Consider the following 13,538-nt stretch of genomic DNA (forward strand, 5'->3'; position numbering starts at 1 on the left):
CAATAAAAAAAATATCTTTTAAGAGAGCAGTTCAACCTTCAACCAAGAAGTGGAATTTTCCACCTAAAAATACGGATTTTCAACAAATCACATACATTTCCAATTAAAAAGTTTGAGCACTGGATGTGATTTTTTCGTGTATATTTTTTTCGTTTCTAAAGTTTTTTAAAGTAAATAGTTGAATATTCAATGAAAAATAGAGTTGTCAAGTTCTTATTAAATTTAATTAATTTTTCACGAAAAGTTGAATTTTCCATGAAATTATTGAGTTTTCAAGAAAAAAAGATTAATTTTCCACAAAAAAGTTGAATTTTCAACACGAAAATATGAATTTGCAACAAAAAAAGCTATTTTTTAATCGAAACAGATTAATTTTCATGCAAAAAGATGATATTTTCATAGAAAGGTATGAATATTAAAAAAATGAATGTACAACAAAATTTGTTATTTTAGAAGAAAATTATAATTTAACTGTTGAATTTTCATGCCAAAAAGATGATTTTTTGAAACAAAAGAGTTGAATTTTTAACTTTTTAACCAAAAATGTTGAATTTCCAACAAAATAATACAATTTTTAAGGAAAAAAGAGAATATGACGAAGAACACACATTTTCAATAAAAAAAAACTTTTAAGAAAGCAGTTCAAGTATCAACCAAGAAATTGAATTCACCTAAAAGGACGAATTTTCAACGAATAACATACATTTTCGATAAAAAAGTTTTAACAATGGATCTGATGTTCGTCAAAATTTTATTTGATGAATTTTTTTTCGTTTCTAAAGTTCTTTTAAGTAAATATTTGAATTTTTAACAAATAATGGAGTAGTCAAGTTCTCAATCAAGTTAATTCGTTTTTCACGAGATAGTTGAATTTTCCACCAAATTGCTTAGTTTTGAAGACAAAAAGATTTATTTTCAACAAAACTTAAATTTTTAATACGATAATATGAGTTTTCAACAAAAAAGCTAATTTCATATTGAAACAGATTAATTTTGAACCAAAAAGATTAAATTTCTGTAGAAAGAGATGAATATTCAAACAAAACACAAAAATGAATGTTCAACAGTAAGACGAATTTTTTGAAACAAAAGTGTTGAATTTTCAACAAAACGATTCAATTTTGAACCAAATAATAGAATTTCAGAAAAACAACAGAATATGAATATATGAAGAAAACAAATTTTCATTAAAAAACATCTTTTAAGCAAGTTAAATTTTCAACCAAGAAGTTGAATTTTCCACCTAAAATCATGAATTTTCAATGAGAAATGCAATAGATGGTATTTTGACAAAGAAGTATTTTAATATATAAAAAAAGTTGGATTTAACCAACCAAAAATTAATTAAAAACAAAAATTTTGAATCTTCAACTATATCAACTTAATTTTCAACGAAACAGCTGCATTCTGAACCAATAAAAAATGTGTATTCTATCTTGAATTGATTTTTGATTCAGTAGAGGTGCCTTTAGCAAGAAAAATTATAATCTCGTTCGTGGGTTGAAAGAGAAAAGTCTTAATAGAAAATGTAGGGTTTTGTAGACGACGATGTCTATCTCAACAAAGTGGTTCGCATTAGGCAACAAGTTTGGATAAAGTGTAGACGTAGACTGTATGATGACGTAGGAAGAAGAATGAGAATGAGGAGTTGCAAGCAATTGCAAGCGAGCTTTTAGGAAAGAAGAGTTTAGTTTACAAATAAGTAATCGAAGGGTTGAAAAAGAGTTTGACATTCAGGTATTTTTTGCTGAGCGTCGCAGATGGGAGATAATCCGCGATTTAGCTGCCTGAAGCCCCTTAATAACTGAATTAAGGTCTCAAGTACACAAAGCCCTAAGCGTGGATTTGCGGTGGTCGGACCAAGTGTATAAAAGGAAGTGATCAGGTTGAGAGCGACCAAGGTGACGGGTCTGGCGAATGGAGCAACCAAAATGTACAACAGAAGTGTCCACTGGGAAGCAAGACTTCCGGCAGGCGCACCACGTTTGCTAGGATGGAACGTGCCACCAGAAGAGTTGGTTCATATACCAGAACATTGGCTGGTCTATCCTGAGCCGAACCCTGCCCTTCACTACCTTCTAGCTCTCTTGTACATACTCTTCACCTTCATAGCTCTCCTAGGAAATGGCCTCGTTATTTGGATATTCTCCTCGTAAGTTCACTTTTTTTTATTTATCTTTTTTTATTTATTACCTCTATTTAAACAATAACAGGCTTTGAACTAATTCAGATATCAAAAATAGTGCAGTGTTCGAAATTTGAAAAACAGTGTCTAAATAGTGTTATGTAATTTTTGAAGGATTAAAATAATCTTTAGTCTGGCTTTAAAAGTGTGTAGTTAGGGTGGGCCGAAAAAAACTCAACAAAAAAATGAAACTCAACAAATGAGGGAAAATGCAATAATTGTATTAATTTGTACTTAAAGTTGGCTTAAAAATATTTTTTACTTTTTTCATTGTTGATGCTCTTTTTACTAAACCGAGGAAACAAGCACACATTTTTAAGTTTCAAACCAAATTTGTTTTCTATTTTTTCTAATGTTTTTATGATTTATTTGATGCCTCCTATTCAACAATAATGAACAGGTCTCGGACTCACTTCAGAGGTAAAAAATAGTGCAAAGTGACAAAAATTGGAAAAATAGTGCAGGAATAGTGTCTACAATTTTTCAAGGATTGAAATTATGTTCCAAATATAAAAGTGTGTAAGTTAGGGTGGGCCGAAAGAAACTAAAAATGTTTAGCTTCATTGGTGGATTGTAAATGTTCAATTTCTTTGGGTAAAATTTCTGGAATTTCTAATATGCCAAAAGATGAGGAAATATTCGATTGTATTTCGTTTTTATTTTTGTTTATGCGTGAAGTTTTATGTGTAAAGTGTCAAAAATTTGAAGAAAAAAAAACAGTGTCAAAATGGTGCTATACAATTGTTCAAGGATTAAAATTATGTGTAGTCTGAATTCAAAAAGTGTGTAATTAGGGTGGACCAAAAAACTCAAAATGATTACATTTTCCCATTTTTGATTTTTTAATTATTTTGTGCATGGAGAAAATTATTTACTCATTTTTTTGGGGTAAAATTTGTGGAAGAAAAAAACCTTGACGGAAAAAATTAAAGAAAAGATTTTTTCGTCGGAATCTAATATACAGTGAAACTCTTCAATAGCCCTCCCTTCTATAGCCCTTCCAAAAATTGACGACGCGCCGCAGTTAGGTGTAATAGGAGCTGCGTGGGGTGTGCGAGATCTGCAGTTGTCACTCAGACTCAGGCGGGAACAAACAAAAGCGGAGCGGACTATAATGAGTTAGTTCCCACCCACCGTTAGCCCCAAAATCGGCACTATAGAAGAGTTTCACTATTTCAAAAATATAAGAAATATTCAATTGTGTTAATTCCGACCTAAATTTGGCAAAAAATTTTTTTACTTTTTTATTTTTTGATGCTCTTTTTAGTAAACTGTGGAAACATGCACACATATGAAGTTTTTAAATAATTAAACATTTTTTTTTATTTATTCATTATCGCTAGTTCATCAATAAGGAACATGCCTTGGACTCACTTCAGAGATGAAAAATAGTGCAGTGTCAAAACCTTGAAGAAAAAAAACAGTGTAAAAATAGTGCCATACAATTTTTCAAGGATTAAAATTATTTTCCGAATATAAAAGTGTGTAGTTAGGGTGGGCCGAAAAACTAAAAATGATTAGATTTTTTAATTTTTTATGGAAAAAAAAGTTTTTTCACTTTTTTCTTTTTTTTGTTGCTCTTTTTAGTAAACTGAGGAAACGCGCATATATTTGTAAGATTAAAAAAATGTTTTTAGATATTTTTTTGTGTTATTTATTATCTCTAGTTTAACAATAATTAACAGGCCCCCAACCCACTTCGGAGATAAAAAATAGTGTAAAGAGTAAAAATTTGAAAAAGCAGTGTCTAAATAGAGTCATACAATTTTTCAAGGATTAAAATTATGTGTAGTCCGAATTTAAAAGTGTGTAGTTGCATAAAAAAACTCAAAATGATTAAATCTTTTAAATATTTGATGCATGGAGAAAATGATTTATTCCATTTTTTGGGTAAAATTTATACATGTAAGTAACCTTGATGGAATAAAGTAAAGAAAATATTTTTTTCGCCTAAGTCTAATATTCCAGAAAACGAGGGAAAATGCAATAATTGTGTTAATTTGTACCTAAAGTTGAAAAAAGAATGTTTTTTAACAATAAAAATTGATTGGTTTCGACACTTAAATCGTTTAATTCCAATTAATTAATTAATTATATATCATTTATTCCAATCATAGATTATTTATATATGTTTTAAAATAATTGAAATTACCCTAGTGGACATGTGTTTTCACAATACAATAAAATACAATACTTTAAATTTTTTAAATAAACTGCAGCAACGTAAAATTTATAATCTTTGCAAAAAGTTTGTAATTGTGCAATTTTGTAAATGTCCGAAGTCGATCAAAAAGTGATGTCTATAGTCGATTTTCTCCACTTTTTTTCAATTGTGAAAAGAAGTTTCCATATAATTAGGATTTTATTCATTTTTTCCCTCTCCTGACATATCCCTTATTTTTTTTGTCATGGATCTGTTAGTGCGAGGTTTCGAGTTTTTAACAATTATTTTAATTAATTAATAAATTATCATATTAATATATTATATTATTGCACAGCTTAATGATTTACTTTAAGAATATGGTAAATTGCAAAGTATGGAAAAATATCCTATCAAACTTTATAATATTGAAAAACCTAAACAATTTCCATAATTTTTTTCAAATGGAGAAAAACTCTGTTTAAAAATGTTGAATATTGCACATATGAAACCAAAAGTCATAAAAAAGACAATATAAATTGCTAGATAAATGTTTGTTACAATTATCATATAATTGTTTATGTTTCTGTAATTTCTTTATACTTAAGAATGTCAAGAAAGTAATATAGTTATCTATTCCTCCATAAAAATAAAAGGCGGGGAATGCTAATTTGAAAAATTTGACTTCAGCTTAAAAATTGCATTAATAAATATTTATTGCTAAAGCTAAAATATTTATTTTGCATTAACAGGGCTAAATCATTAAGGACGCCATCCAATATGTTGGTAGTGAACTTGGCGCTCTGCGATTTTATGATGATGCTCAAGACCCCCATTTTTATTTACAATTCTTTTAATACGGGCTTCGCTACTGGGAATCTCGGATGCCAAATCTTTGCCTTTGTCGGTACCTTATCTGGAATCGGTGCTGGTACAACAAATGCTGCTATTGCATACGACAGATACAGGTAATCGAATATTAAATACTGATAATTTGATAAATGGGGTGGTTACATATTTTTAAATATTCCTTTTTTCCTTGTGAAATTCACAGAACACTAAAAGGAAAATTTAATCACAAAAGGAATCCTTTTTTTAAATAAGATTAAATACTTCTTTATCTTTAAAATGTTTGACTTTTGAATTTTCGCGGGAAAATAAGACATTGCTGATTGGGTGGAACAGAGGAAGCAGTGATCAGCCAATCATCATTCGAAGCTAGCCGAGCGCAATTGGCTAGATACTTTTCACGAATGTGACGTTTCAGGGTCACAAAGTTATTTGAATAACGTTTTAGATACTTCAAAATTTTTTCTTTTTCATAAAAATGAATCATTTAAAACATTTTCTAAATCTACTACACTTTTTAGAAACCTGTGTGTATTTTAAATAATATATTATTTTAAATTCAGGCAACTACCCCATTGAATAATATTTACTGCACTAACTTTAATATTTTACAAAAGTTTTCAATTTTTAAGAATGGATGAAATGGTTTGAAAAAGTTATAAATACTGTTTTGCAACCTTTTCCTAGCTTCACAATTTATTAAATTTTCAATCATTTTATATGTCCGAACGTAAAACTGGTTGATTCTTATATCTTATAATATTCCGATAAATTTTACGAGATCTCAAAAAATTTTGTTTGATTGTAGAAAATTTCAAAATATTTTTTAAATGTTGAAGATTTCAATGATTTTTTGTACAATTTATTACTAGATTTCAAGGATTTTTTGTCCAATTTATTGTTAGATTTTAAGGATTTTTTAAATAGATTTCAGCAAATTTCACAGATTTCAAGATATTTCAAAGGGCTTTATCAGATCTTATGAGATATTCCGGGATTCGATTAAAATTTCCACCCTGAACCTCTTTTATCAGTCCTAAAAATTTGAAAACTTTTCGACTTACAAGGGGAGACCGCAGTAATATTCGCTTTTTCACTGTTTTCAAGAAAATCAACTTTTAATATTCGCCACAGTAGGACAATAGCTCTTCAATTTCATTGCTGAAAGGTAACGTGTCCGACTCTCGCTGATTCCACCTTTTTTAGTTATTTTTTAAATTTCTTATTCAATAAAATGCTTATGAATATAATTTCGTTCAATAGCCTTCAAAAATTCTGTAAATAATCATTTTTCAAGCCCTTTTTACGGAAAAACGTATTTTTAAAAACTTTATCATGTTTTTTGCAAACTAATTTTTTGTAGAAACTTTATTAATTTTTTTGCAATGTTCTGTTTGAAAATTCTGATAAAAAATATAATTTTTTGTCCAAACAAAACCTCATTGACACATCTAATTTTTAAAATAACTGGACAGTATTTCGGAAAAAATTATTAACATCTTGAGATAATAAATTTGTTTACGAAAAATATAATAAAGTAAAAGAAGTTAGTTTTTCCGTGAAAAAGGGTATTCACAATATTATTATGAGCATAATTTTTTTTAGAATAATGAAGAAAATTAAATTCATGAACATTTAGTAAATAAAAAATAATAATTAAAAAAAAGTGCAGGAAGCGAGAGTCGATCACGAAACCTTCCTGCAATGAAGTACAAACGCTACGGCCTGAGCTCGGCCGATCATTTTTTCAAAGTCCATTTTCTCAAAAACGACAAAAAAGCGCATATTACTGATTTAAAAAATTATTAGTAATGAGCTTTTATTTAAAAAAAAATACGAATCGAGACTAAGATTTATAATTGGCGGTCTCCCCTTGTTAATGTTAATTAATTTTTATTTAAATTTCTGTTTAGCACTATAGCTAGACCATTGGATGGAAAATTATCCCGAGGCCAAGTGCTGTTGTTCATCATTCTCATATGGACTTACACAATTCCATGGGGCTTAATGCCTATCATGGGGGTATGGGGAAAATTTGCCCCGGAAGGATTTCTCACAAGTTGCACTTTTGACTATATTACAGATACTCCCGATACCCGATATTTTGTGGCGACTATTTTTACCTTTTCCTATTGCATACCGATGTCCTTAATTTTGACATACTATGGCAAAATGGTGGGTCATGTCATGGACCACGAAAAAGCTCTACGTGAGCAAGCTAAGAAGATGAACGTTGAAAGTTTGCGAAGCAATGCCAACACGAATGCTCAGTCCGCCGAAATTCGCATTGCCAAGGTTATTTTACCTTTTCATTTTTAATTATCAACTGAAAATAAGTATGCGAGCTTGGCGCGCAGTTTTTTTTTATCTCCAGCAATTTTTAAATTAAAAAATATCTTTTTTATAGACAATCAAACCGTTGTATTTTTGTTCTAAAATGCCTATTTCCGAAGAGAATACTAACAAAGTTGTTCAAATATTGTAAATATTCTTTGAAATTTAATGATTTTTTATGAACTATTTTACAAGAGGATTTGGAATCAGTTCAAAATTTAAGAACTTCCAGATTTTAAAGTTACAATTTAAATGGATTCAATTAGAAAGTCTTAGTAGATAACAATTTTAAATGCCCGATTTAAACTTTATGAATTACCTTCTTTTTTTTAAATAACTTCAAAATAATATATTCATCATTAAAGGCTTTTATTAAATTTAAAATTTTGTTTTAATCTAAAATTTGAAAATTTTAGATTTGAGCGTTAAAATTTTAATTTTTCTGTTTGAAAAATTTTAATTTACAAGTAAAATTGTTGAACTTCGGAATATAATACATATTTCACACCTATATAATTCCTAGCAAAAATTCGAGTAAGTTTGAAGAGATATTTAGAAGGTCTGAAAAGATTCAAAATTCGTTTAAAATTTGAAATGATTTCAAATAATTTAAACAAAGTGTCTACGTATACTGACCAAATCCGGCTATTCGTACAGAAATTTGTAAAAATTATGAGAGGCTTCAAAATAATTAAAAAATTTTTCTTAATATTCCTAGGAAAATTGAAAATGACCTTTTATTTTTTTAAACTAATATTAAGAGAAGATTTAAAAAGATTTCCAAAATTGTCAAAAATGAATTTGGAATATTTGAAATTTTTCAGGATGTAAAAGAATTTTTTAGGAAGAATTCGAATCATTTTAAAAGATGTTCGGAAGTTCTGAAAAAATTTCAAAAATAATTGAAAATTTGAATAATATTAAAACAAAATCCAGATGTTTCAAGATTTTCAAATAAAATTTTGAAGCTTTTTAAGGATTTTAAAACTATTTAAAATGAAAATAATTACATTTTTAATTTCAGAAGTGTTCAGTTTATAAAAAAAAATGTTATCGTTCAATTTTTTATATTTCTAACTTAATATTGCCGAAAATGATTTACGGCCCAGAATTTATTACTTTAAATCGAAAAATTTTTATGGCTTCAGAGTTCGAATTTTTAAATTCCATTGACCATGAAAATTGTTTACGAACCGGGAAAAAACCGGGAATTAAACCGTGCATTTTGTCATGTTATTAAACGGCCACCCTGTTTTCTGTTTAAAATAATCGATTTCCAGTGAAAAATTATAAAATAACTTAAAATTGTTAAAAAATTGTATATCTGCTTTTAAATATAAAATTTTATAATTAAAAAATTCATTTTCCAACGAAAAACACTAACATAATCCATAATTGTTAAAAGATTCTAAATCTGGTTCAAATTATGATTATTTTTGTTTAAAAATATCAAATTTTCGATGTAAAACGCCAACGTAACCTAAATTTGTTAAAAATATTATTTAAATTCTTTGAAATCTAATGATTTTTTATTAGCGATAGCAATTTTAGATTAAATGCACAGCAACAGTTTTGAACAGTTTTGAACAGTGTACAAAAATTTAAAATCTGCTTTGAAGTGTATTTTATATAATTAAAAATACCAATTTACGACAAAAAAAACACTAACATATCCCCAATTGTTAAAAGAGTCTAAATCTTGTTCAAAATATAATGATTTTTTTTTAAATACCAATTTTTGATGATGTAAAACGTATAAAATAGTAACATAACCTAAAATTGTTCAAAAATGATTTTACTTTTTTTAAACCTAGTGATTTTTTAATGGAAAATTAAATTTGCGACGAAAAAACACTAACATAATCAAAAGTGTTAAATGATTCTAAATCTTGTTTAATTTATAATTATTTTTGTTTGAAAATATCAATTTTCGATGTGAAACGCCAATGTAACCTAACACTGTTAAAAAATTATTTGACTTCTGTTCAATCTAATTTTTTTTAATTTTAATTTCCGACGGAAAGCGCTAAACAATAAAAAATGTATAAAATTTTTTTGAATATTTAGCAAAAATATGAACTTTCAACGAAGGAATTGAATGTTTAACCAAATAGTTTCTATTGTCTACCCAAAAAGATGTGTTCTCTATCAAATACATACATATCTTGTTGAAACTTAGTCCATGAAAATTAATTTTCTACAAGAAAAAAAGAATTTTCCACAAAAATTTAAATTTAATTGAATACATTAAATTGAATTACTTTATTAATTATTTTAAATAAATATTCAAAAAAATTTTAATTTTAATTTTTATCAAATTACATACATTTTCAACTAAATACTTTCAACAATTGATATGAAATTATTCCAATTTTTATTTAATTAATTTTTAGTTTATATTTTTTCTTATCTAAATTTTTGTAAATAAATAGCTAAAATTCTATACTAACAAGGATCAATTTATAACCAAAAACGGAATAGTTAAATTTTAACGGAGGTGAATTAATATTAAATAAAGAAAAAGAATTTTCTGCAAAAAGGCTTAATTGTATATCGAATTGCTGAATTCTTAAGCCAAAAGGACGATTTAAACAGTTGATTTTTTTTTAAATTACTGCCCAATCAAAAACAAAACAACAAATTATACTTCAACAAAAAAAGAAATTTTAATAAAAAATAAAAAACATGAGGATTTAACCTACAAACACGAATTTTTAACATAAAAAAATTGATTTTTTAACAAATTGTTGAATTGTCGAGTCGAAACTTCAAATTTTCTATAAAAAAGTTGAATTTTCATCCCCGAAGATTGGGTCTGCCTATATAGTGGAATTTTCTACCAAAAAGTTCTTCTGTATTCAAGAAATTTAATTTTAAACAAAAAAAAAGAAGAATTTTGAACAAAGTTAGTGAATTTTCAAACAAAAAGTATGAATTTTTAACAAAATTGTTGATTTTTCAACAACATAATAAAATTTTTAACCAATGACTAAAATGTTGATCTTTCAATCTAAAAGATTTTTAATTAAAAATAGTTTAATTCATCGAAAAAAGAGAATTTTTCGTTATAACGGTTAAATTTTTAACAATATAAGTAATTTAAAACCAAATAGTTGAATTTCCAACCAACAACATTAATTTTCATCCAAGAAGATAAAATTTCTACAAAAAAAACGTATTTTCACCCAAAGAAAATTGATTGAACAAATGAAGGGTTGCTGTATAGAACTAGATGACAAACATTTATGCCGATAAAGGTTTTTTTGCATATAAATTTCTTTAAATATAAAATACATGTTGTGCACTTTCTGTACTGGTCTCCCATCTCCTCTTCTCTTTTTTCAAAACTTTTTCCTGATTATATTCATGAAATTTGAACATCCTAATTAAAGAAAAAAAAATCGGAATTGGTTAACTGTTTCCAATCAAACTCATTGTCTCCCAATTAAGCAACTCGATATCTTGGGAGTAAGTTGTCATTTTTTGTTTCAACTGAAAATTGCACTTTTTATTGGGATCCGCAACCGAGTCTATTCCAATTTTAGGTTTGAGATTATAAGTTTCAACATTCTGTTCCCCGGAAGAGAATAATTTTGTTGGATGAAAACTTTGTTATTCTCATTCAGCCTCTCCATATTTCAGGAGTAATATTTTATTCTTTTTTTTTAATTGACAACTATATTTTCAGTCGCTATTCGAAGACGATTTTCAAAATCCATGAAATTTGCACCGCCTAATTCTTTAATGATTTACTCGGAATTGTTTAACTTTTTAAAATCAAATTCAATGTCTCCCAATTAAGCAACTCAATATCTCGGGAGCAAGTTTTTATTTTTTGTTTAAACTAAAAATTGCACTTTTTATCGCGATCCGCAACCGAGCTTATTCTAATTTTAGGTTTGATATTATAAAGTTCAACATTCTACTTCCCGGAAAAGATTAATTTTTTTGGATGAAAACTTTTTTATTCTTATTCAGCCTCTCCATATCTCGAGAGTAATTTATTATTATTTTTTTAAATGAAAAAGTAGATTTTTAGTTGCCATCTAAAGACGATTTTCAAAATCCATGAAGATTGAACCTCCAAGTTCTTGAACGATTTACTCGGAATTGGTTCACTTTTTCTAATCAAACTCTTTTTCTTCTAATTCAGCAACTCAATATCTTGATAGAAAGTTTTTTTGTTGTTGTTAAACTGAAAATTGAAAATCTTATCGTGATCCGCAACCGAGCGTATTCCAATTTAAGGTTTGAGATTATAATGTTTAAATTCTATTTCCCGTAACATAATAGTTTTGTTGGATGAATACTTTTTTATTCTCATTCAGCCTCTCGAATTCTTGGGGGTAATTTTTTATTACTTTTTTTAAATTGAAAAATAGATTTTCAGTCGTTATCTGAAGGCGATTTTTAAATCCATGAAAATTGAAACGTCTAATTCTTGAATGATTTATTCGGAATTGGATAACTTTTTCTAATCAAACTCCATTGTCTCCCAATTAAGCAACTCAATATCTCGGGAGAAAGTTTTTTATTTTTGTCCAAACTAAAAATTGCACTTTTTATCGCGATCCGCAACTGAGCCGATTCCAATTTTAGGTTCCTGTAATTTTGATATTGTAGAGTTTCACATTCTGTTTCTCGGATATGGATAATTTGTTTAAACAAAAAATTTTCTGTTCATATTTCAGAAACACTTCAGCTTGGGAATAAAATTTTGTTTTATCTTTAAATGGTGATTTCGATTTAGCAGAATGTTATTTCCCTCTCTATAATGCAGGATATTAAAAAAAATCAGCTTTCAATCAATAAAATCGAAGATTATGTGAATAATACTTGTACTTACAGGCCGCGTTGACGATTTGTTTCTTGTTTGTTGCTGCCTGGACACCCTATGGTGTGATGGCGATGATTGGAGCGTTCGGAAACAAATCTTTATTGACGCCAGCTGTCTCTATGATACCTGCTTGTTGTTGTAAGCTTGTTGCTTGCTTTGATCCCTACGTTTATGCCATCAGCCATCCTCGATACAGGTAAATAAAATTGAATAATTTTAGTTTTATATTTCCCCTCCGAATGGGGAGATATGGCGATTCTTACGAAAATAGGAGTAGATATTCAACTCCCGATATAAAAACCCCCTGCTTACGTTTGGGTTTTTAAAGATATTTGAATATTCAACACGAAAATAAATTACCAACCAAAAACAAAGATTTTTCTGACATAAAAGGTGAACTTTCAATCCAAAAGGACAAATTTTCCACTAAATAGTTAAAATTTCGTCCAAAAAATATGATTTTTCAAAAAAATAGTTCAATTTTGAGTAAATAAATTAAATTAAAAAAAAGTTGAATTGCCAATCTAAAAGGACGAATTTTGATAGAAGATAGATGAATTTTCAAGAAAGAAGGTAATTTTCAACTAAGAAAGATGACTTATCTACCAAAGAAAAACAAAATTTTATTTTTAAAATTTCAAGAAAACATTAAAACTTTTGAGTAATAATGATGACTTTTTAACAAAATAATTATATTCTCAAACAATTAATTAATTTTTTCAATAAGAGAGCTGAATTTTTAAGCAAATAGCTGCATTTAATTTGTCACCAAAATACAAACTTTCAAAAAAATGCACCAATTTTCAACTAAATAGTTGAATTAGCAACTGAAGCAGATAAATTTTTAACAATAAAAATGAAAAGTAAAATTTTAAGTATAAAAAATTAATTTTAAGAAAAAGAAACAAAGAATTTCAAAAAAGTTTAATGTAATCGTTCAAGGAGATTTTTTAACACAATTGAACCGCTGGCGACCAAAAGGGGACACGGTCGGATTCAGCCTGAGAATTGTTGTCCTGAGTGTAGATTATAAAAATCTTTCTAATTTCAATTTTAAAGACTGATACTTATAGAGAATTTCAAGGCGCATCTTTTTTACTCTTGCAAAAATTTATAGGTTTTGTAGTTTTTGAGATAATTGGTAAAAAGTGGATTTTTTGAAAACGAAAAATTCCAATCTTTTTTCACTTCAA

The 13,538-nt window shown here is 27.6% G+C and overlaps 1 protein-coding gene across 1 annotated transcript in view; it reads left to right on the top strand.

Annotated features, from left to right (window-relative positions):
* The first annotated feature begins 1,886 nt into the window (after nt 1-1,886).
* The window catches only part of LOC117174075 (opsin, ultraviolet-sensitive), a 16,021-nt gene continuing 4,369 nt past the window's right edge, over nt 1,887-13,538 (top strand). The window contains exons 1-4 of the mRNA XM_033362742.1: nt 1,887-2,152; nt 5,078-5,293; nt 7,088-7,469; nt 12,357-12,541. Coding sequence (XP_033218633.1) covers nt 1,932-2,152; nt 5,078-5,293; nt 7,088-7,469; nt 12,357-12,541 — 1,004 coding nt within the window. The 5' untranslated portion in view covers nt 1,887-1,931. The remainder of the gene's footprint in view (nt 2,153-5,077; nt 5,294-7,087; nt 7,470-12,356; nt 12,542-13,538) is intronic.

Source organism: Belonocnema kinseyi, chromosome 6 (assembly GCF_010883055.1).
Source record: "Belonocnema kinseyi isolate 2016_QV_RU_SX_M_011 chromosome 6, B_treatae_v1, whole genome shotgun sequence".
Taxonomy (NCBI): domain Eukaryota; kingdom Metazoa; phylum Arthropoda; class Insecta; order Hymenoptera; family Cynipidae; genus Belonocnema; species Belonocnema kinseyi.